The sequence below is a fragment of the Pipistrellus hanaki genome (genome assembly GCF_964339955.1).
Source record: "Pipistrellus hanaki genome assembly, chromosome: X".
In the NCBI taxonomy this organism is placed as follows: domain Eukaryota; kingdom Metazoa; phylum Chordata; class Mammalia; order Chiroptera; family Vespertilionidae; genus Pipistrellus; species Pipistrellus hanaki.
In genome coordinates, this window is record NC_140524.1 from 95935515 (window position 1) to 95952486 (window position 16972).

General features: G+C 39.7%; 1 protein-coding gene across 2 annotated transcripts in view; it reads right to left on the minus strand.

Annotated features, from left to right (window-relative positions):
• The window catches only part of PPEF1 (protein phosphatase with EF-hand domain 1), a 106048-nt gene that overhangs the window by 2161 nt on the left and 86915 nt on the right, over positions 1-16972 (minus strand). For both annotated transcript variants that reach the window (XM_084869602.1, XM_084869603.1), the window contains 5 exons: positions 13075-13215; positions 9887-10072; positions 7710-7852; positions 3080-3186; positions 737-900 (listed from right to left, as the gene is read on the minus strand). In XM_084869602.1, the coding sequence (XP_084725728.1) occupies positions 737-900; positions 3080-3186; positions 7710-7852; positions 9887-10072; positions 13075-13215 (741 nt within the window). The remainder of the gene's footprint in view (positions 1-736; positions 901-3079; positions 3187-7709; positions 7853-9886; positions 10073-13074; positions 13216-16972) is intronic.

Here is a 16972-nt window from a genome sequence, read left to right on the forward strand (position 1 = left end):
TCCATCAGCTCACTTTAAGCCCAATATTAAAACTAATTGCTGATGAGTAATTAATTAATAAGCATGGGGGGGGTCTGACAACTCTTTCTGGGGTATTTTAAAGTATTTATAATAAAGGATTATAAACTTTAAAAGTCCTTAAGGTGCCTGGCCAGCTTGGCTCAGTGGTTGAGCATCAACCTATGAACCAGGAGGTCATGGTTCGATTCCCGGTCAGGGCACATGCTTGGGTTGTGGGCTCCATCCCCAGTGGGGGACGTGCAGGAGGCAGCCAATCAGATTCTCTCTCATCATTGCTGTTTCTATCTCTTTCCTCCTCTCCCTTTCTCTCCAAAATCAATACAAATATATTTTTAAAAAGCACTTAAGGTATAAATGTCATGTCAGTAAGACTATACACTCCAGTTGAAAAGGGAATATGTTGAGTATTTTAAAGGCAGTGTTATATGAAAGACTGGACGTCACATCTGCACTTCTGCTGGACAGCACTTAAGGAATCACACATTGGACATGATTTGCTTACAGAAGCTTTTTCTCTCTTTTGCTTATCATTAGAATGCACTTTCCTGAATAGACCACAATGCACCTGGGAGATTCCTCTTAGGCCTTTCCTAAGATTGTCATTCCTGTCCACTAGACGATTCCACTCCCATCTTTTCAAAGGACCAAGTTACTCTTACAGGTTGCCCAAAGGGTGTTTATAGCCAGGTTTCAGCCGGGGCTGCGTTTCACTTGCCTCTTTCACAGGTTTTTGAATGTGAATGTCGTGGAAGCAGGTCATGTAGTCAATGTTTCCATCTTGGTCAGTGAGAACGAGATGTGAGCTCAGGCTTCTCCATGGCAAGTTCAGTCCCAAAACGTTTTCCATAGAAAAAGCCCACTGCCCCATAGATATTTTTCCTAACAATAACAACCAAAAAGAAAAAGACAAGAGAAAAAAAAGCCTATTAATTGGTTCATAATTTGATTTTTAAAATGCAACCTCCTCAGGGGAGCCAGTGGGAAGCCTGGGGTTTCAAGGCCTCCTGCTCCCCTTTCCAGTCTGTCCTACCAGGCCCTGGGGCTCCAAGGGAGGAACTACTAAAGAAAGTCTTTGATATTCCACAGCTCTTTGCTATTATGCTTAAGCAGTCAGACTTCGGGTGTTAGATGTCTTTTTCCTTTTTCTGATCAACAAAATCAAGTATTTTATAATAGAAGATTTGAAATGCAAAAGGACATAAAGAAAAAGTTATATAAAGGACAAAAGATTACTTTTATCTTTAACATTTTGACATATTAATCCCCATTTCATTTTCCCAGATTAAATGCCCTTTAATCCGTAATATAATATGTAGTTTTTCAAAATATAAATCTTTATTTTTCCTGATTATTAAAGACATGTTTATTTGAAATGCTTTTGAATAAACAGGAAATAAAACAATATTCTCAATTTATATGTCCATTCTACTGTTGGCAGACACTGGATTATCTCTAATTTGGGGCTATCACAAACAATGCTGCTAAGAACATTTCCATACATGCCCCTTTGATGCATTGAACCAATAGCTCAATTTGGGGAGAATTTATATCTTGACAGCATTGGCCCTTGAACATAGTAATATCTACCCATTTACTTCAATTCTTTTTCATTTCTTTTAATAATATTTTAGAAGCCTCACTCACCAATCATTTGGTTTCTTCCTTGGTACTTGATTATCTATTATAAATGGTATATTTTAAGGTTTTATTACCAATAAGTTCATTGCTAGCTACACTAACTATCAATTTATTACCACTTGGCTCCAAATGTACCCTTCCTTGCCCTGTTTTGTGATATTGGAGCTGAATCCTATAAATATATATATATATTTTTTTTTGGCAGCTGGTATAATGTTAGGCTTTGTCAGCAGAGGGTTCAGGAAGAATAAAGACATGGCAAAAGAAATGGTCTTGTATGCTTTGCTTCCTACTCACTAGTGAATTTAGCTGACACCACAGTGGTGCCTCCCTTGCCAGCAGTGTGTGCGAGACACAGTGGTGGACATCTCAAAGAGAGTTTTGCTGGTACCCTGTTTCCCCAAAAATAAGACAGTGTCTTATATTAATTTTTTCTCCCAAAGTTGCATTAGGTCTTATTTTCGGAGGATGTCTTATTTTCGGGGAAACACGGTATTACAGTGGGTGGCTTCATCCTCTCTAGCCCTGTCCCTTTAGCTGCAAACCAACTCTGACCTGAGACCCATCAGTGACCTTCTACTCCCTGCAGTGAGCCACAGTCACACCCTCACTGACGAGGTCTGAATCTCAGCCTTGGTTGGAAGTAGGAGACGCTTCCAAGTTTGTTCCTTCCTTGGGTACCCTCTCTCAGCTTTAGAGATAGTAGCTGTTCCCTACACTTCCTATTCCTATATTCTTTTATCTCTTTTAGTAATTAATAATTTTTTGCTAGTTAATAATTCTTTATACTAAGTTTCACTGTTCAAAACAGAGTTGTAGTTTCTATCTCCTGAATAGGCTCTGACTAATACATAGTGGTATTTTATTTTTTCCTTTCTAATTCTTATGGTTTTAACTTGCCTTATTTCATTGGCTAATATCCCTAGTAAAATGTTGAACAGTATTAAGAGTAGGCATCCGTATTAGTTTCCTACTGCTGTTATAATAAATTATCACAGAATTAGTGGCTTAAAATAATACAAATTTATACTCTTAGACTTCTGGAATTTCTAAGTCCAGAATCACTTTCATAGAGAGATGCAGCCTAGAGATTTATCATACTTACTGTGAGGCTGGTAAATGCACTACAATTCTGCCTCTAGATTCTAGCAATTTTTTAACAGGCAGGCCTTCCAGAGTGTCTAGTCTGACATTTTACCAAAATAGAATTTAAATTCAGGATTGTTGTTTGAAAGAAGCTTACTGAAAAGGAGGACTACACCTTTTTCCAAGCATATAGTGGACTATATTTTATTTTATCTCTGTCATTCCTCACTAGTAAAAATAGAGAACTGAGATCTTAAGGAAGCAAAGAAAATAAAAATAGATCTGTATATAACCTGGCATGTTAAAAAATGTAAGCATTACATAATTTTATTACCTGATTTAGTACGGTCTTGAAGTTGGAAACTATGAATGAGGTCAGTTTTTCGTGAAATGATTCGCTCTTTCAATATCCTGATGGCACTACTTTCTATGGTATTCACCCTATGTTAAGAATACAATTACTAGGTGAAAATTACATAAATTATCATGTTCTGTTTCATTTTAATGTACTATGTTACCACTCACCAGTTTCTGCTTTTAAAAAAAAGTTTTAAATTATCATGTTCTGTTTCATTTTAATGTACTATGTTACCACTCACCAGTTTCTGCTTTAAAAAAAAGTTTTAATTGATTTCAGAGAGAGGAAAGGAGAGGAAGAGAGATAGAAACATCAATGATGAGAGAAAATCATTGATCGGCTGCCTCCTGCACACTCCACACTGGAATGGAGCCCGCAACCCAGGTGTGTGCTGACCAGGAATCAAACCATAACCACCTGGTTCATAGGCTGACACTCAACCCCTGAGCCACATCAGCTGGGCAATAAAAACATTTTTTTTCAAAATTAGCCTGCTACATTTAGTCAAACATTTAATTAACTCACCCCTAATACCTTGGCAGGGCCAGACCACAGGATTTCGTGGGCCATATAAGGTCAGAAGTACCTCACCCCTGTTATATACCAAATTAATAGAATAAAGAACAAAAACCACATGATCATCTCAATAGATGCAGAAAACTTATCTGACAAAATCCAATATTCTTTCATTGATAAAGACACTCCACAAACTAGGCATAGAAGGGAACTTCCTCAACTTGATAAGGGGCATCTACAAAAAATAATACAGTTAAATACTTAATGATGGAAGACTAAATGGTGTCCCTGTTAAGACTGGGAACAAGACAAAAATATCTGCTTTCACCACTTCTATTCAACATTGGTCTGAAGGGTCTAACCAGGGCAATTAAGCAAGAAAAAGACATAAAGACATCCAGACTGGAAAACAAGTAAAACTATCTCCATTTGCAGATAATATGATCTTGTATATAGAACATCCTAAGGAATCTGCTAACAGAACTAATGAAAAAGTTCATCAATGTAGCACAGAACACAAAAAATAAATTTATTTCAATACACTAAAAATGAACCATCCAAAAATATAATTAAGAAAAGAAATCCAGCTTCTGCACAGCAAAGGAAATCAGCATCAAAATGAAAAGAGAGCCCACTGAATGGAAGAACATATGTGCCAATGATACATCTGATAATGGGTTAATTTCCAAAATATATAAAGTACTTATACAACTTAACAAAAGGAAGACAAACAACCCAATTAAAAAAATGAACAGATTAAAACAGATACTTCTCCAAAGCAGACATACAAATGGCATATGGAAAAATGAGACATATGGAAAAAATGCTCAACGTCACTAGTCATTAAAGATATGCAAATTAAAACAATAATTAGGTACCACTTTACACCTGCCAGGATGGCTACCATCAATAAATCAACAAACAAGCGCTGGTGGGAACGTTGAGAAAAGGAACCCTAGCATACTGCTGGTGGGAATGCAAACTGGTACAACCACTATGGAAAATATCATAGAGTTTCCTCAAAAAATTAAAAATGGTACTGCCATTTGACCCAGTGATCCAACTTCTAGGAATATATCTTAAGAAATCTGAAGCATCAATCAGAAAGAGCATATGCACCCCTATGTTCATAGCAGTGCAATTTACAATAGCTAAGATCTGGAAACAGCCCAAGTGCCCATCAGTACATGAGTGGATAAAAAAAATCGTGGCACATTTACACAATGGAATGCTATGCAGCAGTAAAAAGGAAGGATCCCTTACCCTTTGAGACAGCATGGAGGGACCTGGAAAGTATCATGCTAAGTGAAATAAGTCCATCACAGAAAGATAAGTATCACATGATCTCACTTACATGTGGAATCTAATGAACAAAATAAACTGACAAAATAGATCCAGAGACAAGGAAGCATGCAACAGACAGGATTCTTAAGAGGGAAGGGGGGAGGGGAGAGAGAATCAAAGAACTTATATGTATATATGCATAACCCATGGACTTATGTGAAGGCCTGGGGAGGGGAAATGAGCGGGAAGGAAGCAAGGATCAATTGGGGGGGGGAGGGGAGCACCTGTAATACTTTCAACAATATAGATTTTTTTAAAAGAAAAGAACTCCACTTACTATAGTACCAAAAGGAATAAAATACTTAGAAATGAATTGAACAAAAGTCGTCCAAGACTTACCGTATTTTTCGGACCATAAGACGCACTTTTTTCCCCCCAGAAGTGGGGGGGAAAAGTCCCTGCGTCTTATGGTCCAAATATAGCCTACACATATACTGTAAAAAAAAGTTTTTTTACTTCCCGGCTCTGTGTGGTCTCTGTGTGCTTGCCCGGCTCTAAAATGGTTCTAAATGCTGCTGTTTACTTTACAGGGTTGATTACATGTGTTTATGACTGTGATGTTGGGTTTTAATACACATAAAGTATTTTAGGACACTATTTGTTTCAGAATCTTTTTTTCTTCATTTCCCTTCTCTAAAAACTGGTGCGTCTTATGGTCCGGTGCGTCTTATGGTCCGAAAAATACAGTATACACTGAAAAGCACTGTTTAAGGAAATGAAAGGTCTAAATAAATAGAATAATATGGATTGGAAGACTTCATATTGTTAAGCTGCCAATAGCCACAAAATCGATCTATAGCTATAAATTAATCCCTATCAAAATCCCAGTTGGCATTTTTTGCAGAAGTTGAGATGCTAATTCTAAAATTCATAGACAAATGTCATGGACACAGAATAACCAAAACTATCTCAAAAAAAAGAACCAGGTTCGACTCACATTTCCCAGTTTCAAAATTTACCACAAAGGTATAGTGATCAGGACAGTGTATTACTCACATTAGGCTAGACATATAGATCAATGGGATACAATTTAAAGTCCAGAAATAAACCTGTACCTTTATGGTCAATTGCTTTTTGACAAGTGTGCCAAGACAATTGAATGGGGGAAGGATAGTCTTCCTGACTGATTGCGCTAGGACAACTGAATGTCCGCAAGTACAAGAATGAAGTTGGATCCCTATCTTACACCATACAAAAATTAACTCAAAATGGATCAGACACCCAATTGTAAAAATTTACTCAATAAAATTCTTAGAAGAAAACATAGGAATGTGTTTGGGGTTAGGCAATGGCTTCTTAGATTTGACAAATCATATATCGAGTAAGTGACATATATACAGGATATATAAAGAACTCTTACAACACAATAATATAAAATGGGGAAATAATATACATAGGAAATTCAAAGAAGAGAAAATTCAATTTCTAAAAACATAAGAGGTAAACTCAGCTTGGCAAAAATAAGAATAGGGTAATAATATCTGAGACTAATGAGGATGTGAAGAAACAGTATTTTGTTCTTCAGGTTGTTAATTATTACAACTTTTGGAGAATCCAGCAACGTTTTAAATATATAAATCCATAAATCTCATATTTTGAAATCTTACCTAAAAACAGGACTAAAACTTATGCATATATATACACACACAGAAAGAAATGTTTATTATAGTAGTGTTTTTAAGTGCAAAACCCTGGAATCATTCTGGATGGTCATTATTTGAGTAAGATTTACTGACTTTACAACTGTTATGGCATGTGCAGGCTACAGAATATTATGTATCTACTACAAAGAATGAATTAGGTCTATATGTACTAACTTGGAGTTGTGTTCATGATAGAATCTTTAGGGGAAAAGTCAGTCGTAGAATAGAGTGTGCAGTGTGATTTGTGATTCTCTCTTTATAAAAAGAAATGTATGTATGGTGTTTACTGGTTTTCTCCTCCTACTAGGATATGCATTTGATGAGGGAAAGGATTTTTGCTTATTTGGGTTATTGCTATATCACCTGTGCCTAAAACAGTGTCAGATACATAGCATGTGCTCAACTTGGTTTTTTATTCAATGAATTAACTATTGCTTGTTTATTTTTGTAGGAGCAAGGAGAACAGGGTGGAAGGTCCACAATAGGCTATTAATTTCAGTTACCTATAGGGAAAAGGATTATTGAAAAGTAGGGGGAGAGATGATTAACATTTTCTTTATCTATATATATATATTTTTTTTTGTCTCATTTCTTTTGTTTTTTTGTCTCACTTCTTAATAATAAATATATTCATTTTATAATGAAAAATGTTAAAAAGATAATGTTAAAGAGATAAAAAGAAGACAAGCTATGAATGCCATTATATGGAGAAACACACACAACTCTTTTGTCATATACACTGCTGGATAGAGAAGAGACAAAGAAGTAACTCCAGACTGGGCTGTCTGAGGGTGGGAACAGACAAAAACTATAGGTTACAGGGCTGGGTGGTGTGGGAACCTTTTTTTTTTTTTTTTACATTCAATTAAGGACTGGATGTTGACCACTTTATTCATCTAAAGAGATGTATAAATTTAAAAATTGCTCTTCTTGTTGTCAAATAATATGACTGTATTCGCTACTTTGTGTCTGGAACTATTTCCATATCAATGAGTAAACAATAAGTAGTTATCTTCACCCTCGTGGCTGTTCTTAATCACTTTGGATTGGTTCTATTTGATCACCAGTACCAGTGTTCAGAATTCCCCTTAGAGTATACACACCTTTGATGAAGAGGTCCTAAGCACGTTGCCTTGGTTACTTGGTACTGGAAAAATCGCAGATTGGTATTAAAACCCACCTTGATGTAAGCTCCTCTATTGCTGCCTTCTTCATAATAATTAGAAGCAGAAAATACCGTAATAACCTGATTAAAGAAAAAGAGGATCAGCTTTACATAGAGGTAATTCTCAAAATGTCCTTCAATAAAGTCAGAAATAGCTCAAATCTTAAAAAAGCAAAAATCAAACCAAGTTCAGAATCCATACAAATTATTCAAGTCTGCAAGACTTCTTTCCCGTGATTCCACTGGAGAGAAACAAGGCTTTTAAATCAGTGTCCCCAGAAGTACTGATTTCTAGACTTCATCCTCACAGGGTGTGGCCTTGCAATCCTGTGCATAATCTCAGCTTCAATCTTAGAAACTTCCTTAATGCTGTTTTGCAAATTCTAAATTTTCCAAGGGGGCAAAGCCTTTATTTTCTTTCCTTGTGATATCTGAGCATTCAAAATAAAACTTGTCTAGTATCAGTCTTTTGCTTTTGCTTGGAATTGATTGATTTAGAGACCCCAGAGCCCTCCACAAAACCAGTGCTTCAAGGGCATAGAAATGGTGGCTAAAATAAGGGACCACGGTCATTCTGTTGGCCTTGGGGCTGTGGTGGAGGATGGAGGGTAACATCTGTCTGTGGCAAGAAACCTTGCTTAGGTCAAATCCTGTCCTAATAAGTCACTGCTATTTTCTCTCCATTTTCCTATTACCAACAATCCTATATAATAAAAGTGTAATATGCAAAATGACCCTAAGGGCAGAATGACCAGGAACAACTGGTAGCTATGATGTACACTGACCACCAGGGGGCAGACGCTCAAGGCAGGATCTGTCCCCTGGTGGTCAGTGCGCTCCCACAGGGGGATATCTGCTCAGCCACAAACCAGGCTGATGGCTGCAAGTATAGCAGTAGCAGTGGGAACCTCTCCCACCTCCTTGGCAGCAATAAAGATGTCTGACTGCGGCTTAGGACTGCTCCCCAGGGGACATCCCCTGAGGGCTCCCAGGCTGCCAGAGGGATGTCTGACTTCCAGCTTAGGCCCCATCCCCCAGCGATTGAGCCTAAGACAGCAGGTGGGCACCCCCCGAGGGGTCCTGGACTGCAATAGAGTACAGGTCGGACTGAGGGAGCCTCCTGAGTGCATGAATTTTTGTGCACCAGGCCTCTAGTCTCTAAACTAGGGGTGTCGAACTCAATCAGAGAAGGGGCCAAAATCTAAAATCCAGCCTAAATCGCGGGCCGAATGGTTTACTGAACAGTCATAAACTGACAATGTCATAAACTGACAGCGGAGTGCAGTGATGACAGCGCGGTGCGGGCCACATTGCAAGGCCTGGCGGGCTGGATTTGGCCCGCGGGCCTTGTGTTTGACACATGTGCTCTAAACAATACTTGCCATAACCACCTCGCAATTGTTAGTAAGAGCCTGAAATGTACTAATATAGTTAGGAAAAGCAAAAGTGTTGAAATGGAAGGAAATAACATGCAAATTTATTTTCTTTTGTATTCATCATTGTTAAGTGTTAGAAAAAAGGGGCATCCCAGGACAAATTGGGACAAGATACCTGTTCCTCAGTCCTCACCTCTTCTAGCCTTATCACACACCTCTGCAGGAGCACACTATACTCCATTTTAGTGGCTTCAGCTTAACTACAGTGAGTGACTTCCTAGAGATCACCTCCTTAAGGGAGTGGAGGGGAATGATGTTTTGTTACTCTGCCCTGCACCAAGAACATGCAAAGGCGAAAGAGAGCAAACTCGATTCATGGCTGCCTTTTATGTGCTCAATGAGGATAAATACATTCTCAACCCCACCTTACTGGCGAGTTGTCTTTCGATCAGTAAAAGCCTTTCTCTGTGTGTACTTAGTGTTGCATGTCAGTTTCTGTCTTTGGGATTAGGGAAGATTACGGAATTAAACCAAATATCCCTTAGGGCGAGGGACAGAGAGGCCCCGTCCAACAATGTATGTGAGCCCTGCAGTCTCCTGTTTCTGTCTACCAAAGCATGGCCTTCTCTCTAGGTACCAGGGAGCACATCTTCCATGGGCCTTTAGGTGAGACACATCCTGTGAAGAAAGATTGCTTGGGGGAAGGCTGTGTATGATGTCACCAACAATGTTAACTTACCTTCCCATCATGGCAGACTTCATACCCTTCAGGTTTACACTCGTGAGATCTAATGAGAAGCTTCAAATGGTTTTTATTAAGAAACTTCGCGGTGACATCCGGCCCAAAATAGCAGCCCCCTCCTCGACTTGTGTTTGGATAACAGCCTCGTTTCCCACGAGGATCGCTCCACAGAATATCGATGACCTTAAAACAACAAATAGATTAGGCTGCTACCCTGTTTCCCCCGAAAATAAGAGTGTCTTATATTAACTTTTTCTCCCAAAGTTGCGCTAGGTCTTATTTTCAGGGGATGTCTTATCTTTCCATGTGCTAGGTCTTATTTTCGGAGGATGTCTTATTTTCAGGGAAACAATGTATTTACAAGTGAGAGTTTATTTTCTATATTCCAACTTCTCTTCCAGAAATATTTACCCACATTTTCTTACTATTTCTCATTCCTCCTTCAAAATTGTTTCATATTTTTATTCTCCATGAATCTCTGCGAGAAGTTTTAATGCTATAGCCACCACAATCCCTTTCTGCTCGTTCCCAATAACCAATGTTGCAATAATATTATAGTAACTAATGTAGAAATACCTAGTAATCATGAAGAATCAGCCCTTGGCTTTTTTTAATCCATCACAAATGTTTCACAATTACTAAATCTACAAAAGTATTTTTTCTTGAAAGAACTTAATTGTCGCCCTAGCTGGTTTGGCTCAGTAGATAGAGCGTCAGCCAGAGGACTCAAGGGTTTCAGGTTCAATTCCGGTCAAGGGCATGTACCTTGGTTGTGGGCACATCCCCAGTAGGGGGTGTGCAAGAGGCAGCTGATTGATGTTTCTCTCTCATTGATGTTTCTAGCTCTTTATCCCTCTCCCTTCCTCTCTATAAAAAAATCAATAAAATACTTTAAAAAAAAACAAACAAAAAACTTAGCCGAAACCAGTTTGGCTCAGTGGATAGAGCGTCGGCCTGTGGACTGAAAGGTCCTAGGTTCGATTCCGGTCAAGGGCATGTACCTTGGTTGTGGGCACATCCCCAGTAGGGGGTGTGCAGGAAGCAGCTGATTCACTCCTTGAATTCTGCATTTCTTTTCTGTCTAGAATTCATTCACTTGAGTAGGTTTACCCAGACTGTGACTATAAAATAGATTTAATTCTGAGGCTCTCAAACAAAAACTTCTATAAAGGGTGAAACAAATTCCTAGGCAGAGATAATCTCTCTTCTCAAGAACACCCTCTCTCCTCTGACATGCTGGGTATTTTGGGTGATAAGTGCAAGAAAGAATAACTACTTACCATTCTTTCCTGAAATTGTCAAACCAAAAATTGTAAAAATTTTACTGAATGACAGCTTTTTTATGACCTGGTCAATAAATAACTGATTACAAAACACTGTTCAAACTAAAGATCTAAAGAAATTGAAAGACATCCCATGTTCATGGAATTGAAGATATAATATTTAAGAGTGCAATGGCACCTACATTGATCCATAGATTCAAGGAAATACCTACCAAAATCTCAGTTGTTTTTTGGTAGAAATTGACAAACTGACTGAAATTCATATGGAAATTTAAGGGACCCAGAATAGTTAAAAAAAAAAAAAAAAAAAAAAAACTTGAAAAAGAAGACAAAAGTGTGAACCCACACTTTCCAGTTTTAAAACTTCGTACAAAGCTACTGTGATCAAAACTGTGTAGCACTAACATAAGGATAAACATATAGATCACGAAATATAATTAAGAATCTAGAAATAAACCTTCATATTTATAATCAATTGATTTTTGGTGGGAGTGCCAAGAAAATTCAGTGGGATCAGTCTTTTTTAACAATGGTGCTGGGATGACTGGATATCCACATATAACAGAATGAATTTTAACACCTACCTCATAACATATAAAAAAAATTAACTAAAAGTTGATCAGACACCTAAATGTAACAGCTAAAACTATAAGACTCTTAGAAGAAAACATAGGAATAAATCTTCATGACTTGGGGTTAGGCAATGACTTCTTAATTATAATACCAAAAGCATGAAGCAAAAGCACTGAGTAAAAGAAGCCAGACACAAGAGATCACATATTGTAAAATCTCCAGAAAAGACCAAAACTAGATTAGTGGTTACCTGAGGCTAGAGAAGCAGGGCTGGGAGAGTGGGAAGATGGGGAGGAAATGGAGAGTGGCTGATAATAGGTGTGGAGTTTATTAGGTGATAAAAATATTCTAAAATTAGTTTGTTGTAATAGCTGCACAACACTGTGAAAATATTTTTTAATATATTTTATTAATTTTTTACAGAGAGGAAGAGAGAGGAATAGAGAGTTAGAAACATCGATGAGAGAGAATCATCGATCAGCTGCCCCCTGCACACTGGATGTGCCCACAACCAAGGTACATGCCCTTGACTGGAATCAAACCTGGGACCTTTCAGTCCCCAGGCCGATGCTCTATCCACTGAGCCAAACCGGTCTCGGCGAAAATATTTTTAAAAAAATTATATACTTTAAATAAATATGTCATGTAGTATGTGAATTATCTTATATAATAAAGAGGTAATATGCAAATTGACCATCACTCCAACATACAAGATGGCCACCCCCATGAAGTCAAAGATGGCTACTCCCATGTGGACACAAGATGGCTGGCAGGGGAGGGCAGTTGTGGGTGATCAGGCCAGCAAAAGAGGGCTGTTGGGAGGGACCAGGCCTGCAAGGGAAGGCAGTTGGGGGCAACCAGGCCTGCAGGGGAGGACAGTTAGGGGCGACCAGGCCTGCAGGGGAGGACAGTTAGGGGCAAACAGGCTGGCAGGGGAGCAGTTAGGCATCAATCTGACTAGCAGGGGAGTGGTTAGGGGATGATCAGGTTGGCAGGCAGAAGCAGTTAGGGGCAATCAGGCAGGCAGGCAGGCGAGCAGTTAGAAGCCAGCAGTCCTGGATTGTGAGAGGGATGTCTGACTGCCCTCAAAGGGTCCCAGATTGGAGAGGGTGCAGGCTGGGCTGAGAGACACACAAACCCCCATGCAGAAATTTTGTGCACCGGGCCTTTAGTATATCAATAAAGCTGTAAAAATATAGTGATCAATTCAGTGAGAAGAATATGATCTGTGTATAAAGGTAAGTCACTTTTTATCTCTATATTGTAAGAGACAACATAATCTATGCTGTGTCTTCTTTGCCACTTTGGTGAACAATCTTAATTACTTACCTGTTCCCACTCATGCTTTGTTAAATAATCAGAAGGTGATCCACTTAATTTGATTCCCCGAGGCGTATATCCTTTAGTCTTCTTCATTTCAGTTCCTACATCTTTATCCACTGGAACTGGTGGCATCAACACAGATTTCATCTATAAAACAAATTCTTGCTTTAGTCAAACCCTATGCTTGGTGTGCTGACACGCAGAAACTTCAGTACCAGTTGCTGTTCTCTCTACATTGTTGTGCCTGAACCCAATGAAAAACGCACAGTCATCTTTTGCATCTTACTCATTTCTTTTATCTTAGTGATCCACTGATATATAGAAAGCGAGCCTGTTAAATTCTGCTTGTACATTTTTCAAATAGAAAAACTTCCCTACAGGGAAAGTTTCCCATTAGTTTCTAAAGGACCCTAGAGGCACATATGTCAGTGCTAGACATGTTCTGAGGCATCATCTCAGGAAATGGAAGATGCTAAGGGAAAACTATCTCCCTCTGAGCCTTTATCTATACATGGGGCTAAGAGAGAACCAACAGGCTTCGATTTCAGAAATACCCCAAAAGTGGCTACTCTTCATTTTGTTGTGTTTTCCTGGAGAAATGAGAGAAAGTACATTTATGTCCAGGAGAGTTCTCAAAGAGGACATAACTTGAAAACTTTGGAAGCCCTTCGACTTAAATGCAATGTGGTCTCAATCTGACCCTGCCAGCAATTGGTACTATTCTCTAATCCTACTAATAAAAGTGATGCATTTCTTTGGAAAATAAAATATCTTTCTGATAGTATGCCAATTACTATAATCCCTTCAATATTCCCTTACATAACTTGAGACTATAATTTTACACTTGTTTCTTTGTAGCACCCTACCCTTATCCTATCTAATAAAACAGTAATATGCAAATTGACCGTACCTCCGCTACACCCACAAGCCATGTCCATCGGCCAATCGGGAGCAACTATGCAAATTAAACCAACCAATATGGCTGCAGCCATGGAGCGAGCAGGAGGCTTGGGTTTCCCCAGCAATTGAGGAAGCCAAGCTTCCAACACATCCTGGCTGGCTGTGGACTCCACTCAAGACTACAAAATTTCAATTATGAAAGATAAATAAATCCCAATAAAAATGGTGGCAGCACAGGTGGCTTGAGTTGCCTCCAGTGATGGAGGAAGCCAAACTTCTGTAGCTCTAGCCTGACTTGGCCTGCATTCAAGGCTACAAAGTTTCAATTATAGAAGATAAATAAATCCCAACAAAAATGGCTGCAGCCATGGAGTGAGCATGAGGCCTGGCTCCGCTCAAGGCTACCAAGTTTTAATTATAGAAGATAAATAAATCCCAGATACCAAGGCTTCTGCTTGGGTCAATGGGGGGCGTGACCAGCATGCAAATCTCCACAGGCCCCTCACCCAGGCTACCCCATGCCCCAAGGTAACCCCCACCCTGATCCGGGACATCCTTTGTGCAAACCAGGTGGCCCCTACCCATGAACCAGGCCTCTATCCTATATAATAAAAGAGTAATATGAAAATTTACCATCACTCCAACACACAAGATGGGTGTACCCATGTGGACACAAGATGGCCACCACAAGATGGCCAGCAGGGGAGGGCAATTGGGAGGGACCAGGCCTGCAAGGGAGGGCAGTTGGGGATGATCAAGCCTGCAGGGGAGGGCAGTTAGCGGTGACCAGGCTGGCAGAGGAAGGAAGTTGGGGGGGACCAGGCCTGCAGGGAAGGGCATTGGGAAGAGGGAGTGAGGGACCAGGCCTGCAGGGGAGGACAGTTAGGGGTGACCAGGCCTGCAGGGGAAGGCAGTTAGGGGCAAACAGGCTGGCAGAGGAGCAGTTAGGCATTAATCAGGCTGGCAGGGGAGTGGTTAAGGGGTGATCAGGCTGGTAGGCAGAAGTGGTTAGGGGCAATCAGGAAGGCAGGCAGGCGAGCAGTTGGGAGCTAGCAGTCCTGGATTGTGAGAAGGTTGTCCAACTGCCCCTTTAGGCCCAATCCCGGTAGGGCAGTCAGATATCCCTCGAGGGGTCCCAGATTGGAGAGGGTACAGACTGGGCTGAGGGACACACACCCCCGTGCATGAATTTTGTGCACTGGGCCTCTAGTTGGCATATAAAAATGGCATTGATTTCTGGGTGTTAATTTTGTATTCTGCTATGTTGTTGCATTAATTTATTAAATCCTATAGTTTTTTTAATGGAGTCTTTAGTGTTTTCTATGTGTAATATCATGTCATCTGTGAAAAATGACCATTTTAGTTCCTCCTTTCCAATTTGGATACCTTTTACTCTTTCTTCTTTTTTGATCACTGTGGCTAAGATATCCAGTACTATGTTGAATAAGAGTGGTGAAAGCAGACATCCCCATATTTTTTCTGTTCTTAGGGGAAATGGATTTAGTTTCTGCCCATTGAGTATGAGATGCTAGCTATAGGTTTGTAATATATGGCCTTTATTATGTTGAAGTATAATCCCTCTATTTCCACTTGGATGAAAGTTTTTATAAAAAGTGGGCCCTAGCTGGTTTGGCTCAATGCATAGAGCATTGGCCTGTGGACTGAAGGATCCCAGGTTCAATTCTGGTCAAGGCCACAGCCTACCAGGATCAGGCCTAAACAGGCAGTCAGACATCCCTCGAGGGGTCCCAGATTGGAGAGTGTAGGCTAGGTTGAGAGACGCACACCCCCGTGCACGAATTTCATGCACCAGGCCTCTAGTACAAAATAATTTTAAACAATATTTCTGCTATATTGGTGGCCTTAGTTCAGTGACAGATCATTCTCTGTGGTAGACACCTAGTTTCTTCTATAAACTAGGGTGTTTATGAAATCTTATCTTTGTTTTTCAAAAATAAAATTGAATCTTATTCTGAGTTCCTATCTCATTGAGATTGTTGGAAATTCAATCTCAGCTATTATTGGTAAGTTCACAACCTACCCTCCTCATACCCCTCCCCCAGCAAATGTCCCCAGGTCTTACACGGGGCAGAATATTCTGGGAAGATACTCTGGACTTGGGTCCACACAATTTCTGATAAACTCATTGGGCAAGTCCACATGATCTCTTAAGTACGTACATGTGGATCTTCTGTTTTCATGGCCACTAGGGATCAGAATACTTTTCCCCACCCCATTCCTAAGGCCCCACACCATTATTTTCTCCTGGAGGACCTCCTAACCATCCCTTCCCCCATTCCTGCCAGGGAGTTTAAAGAATACTAGAATTTTAATCTTATAGAATATTCCTTCTCTGTCCCTCTGTATTGACTCATCCTCCCAAACTGCCTACCTTACAAAATGCCTTTAATGAACCTAGAATGTAGGTTGCCATCAGGTTCCCCCAACCCTCCCCCTCCCCTAGTAATAGGTATACCACAACAGGTGTAAACCAGGAGTCATGGTCACCCTACACTTGGAAGGCCCTAAGAGACAAAAAAGTAAGGGTTATAAATTTGGACTTGAGGCCCTGACCAGATAGCTCAGTTTGTTAGAGTCCTGCCCCCATGTGTCAAGCTTGGAGGTTTAATCCCCAGCTGCAGCATATGCAGGAGGCAACCAATGAATGCATGGGCGAGTGAAACAATAGATTGATGTTTCTCTCTTTCTCCCTTTTGCTCCCTCCTCCCTCTCCCTTCTTCTCTCTCAAATCATTTTTAAAAAATTGGACTTCAAAATCTACTTTTGTATCTCATCTGGTAGAGTTCTAAAGGACTGAACCTACTCTTTTATTACAGCTCAATTATATTTAATACAACTATGTGCTGCCAGTTCAACCTCACTCTAGGAGAGTAGAAGCTACAAAAACTACATAAGTCAAATTTTTATCTTTAAAATCCATCTTATGAGTTGATAAAACAATGATCTTTATGTGTTATGAAATTTGAGGTATACTGGGAAAATT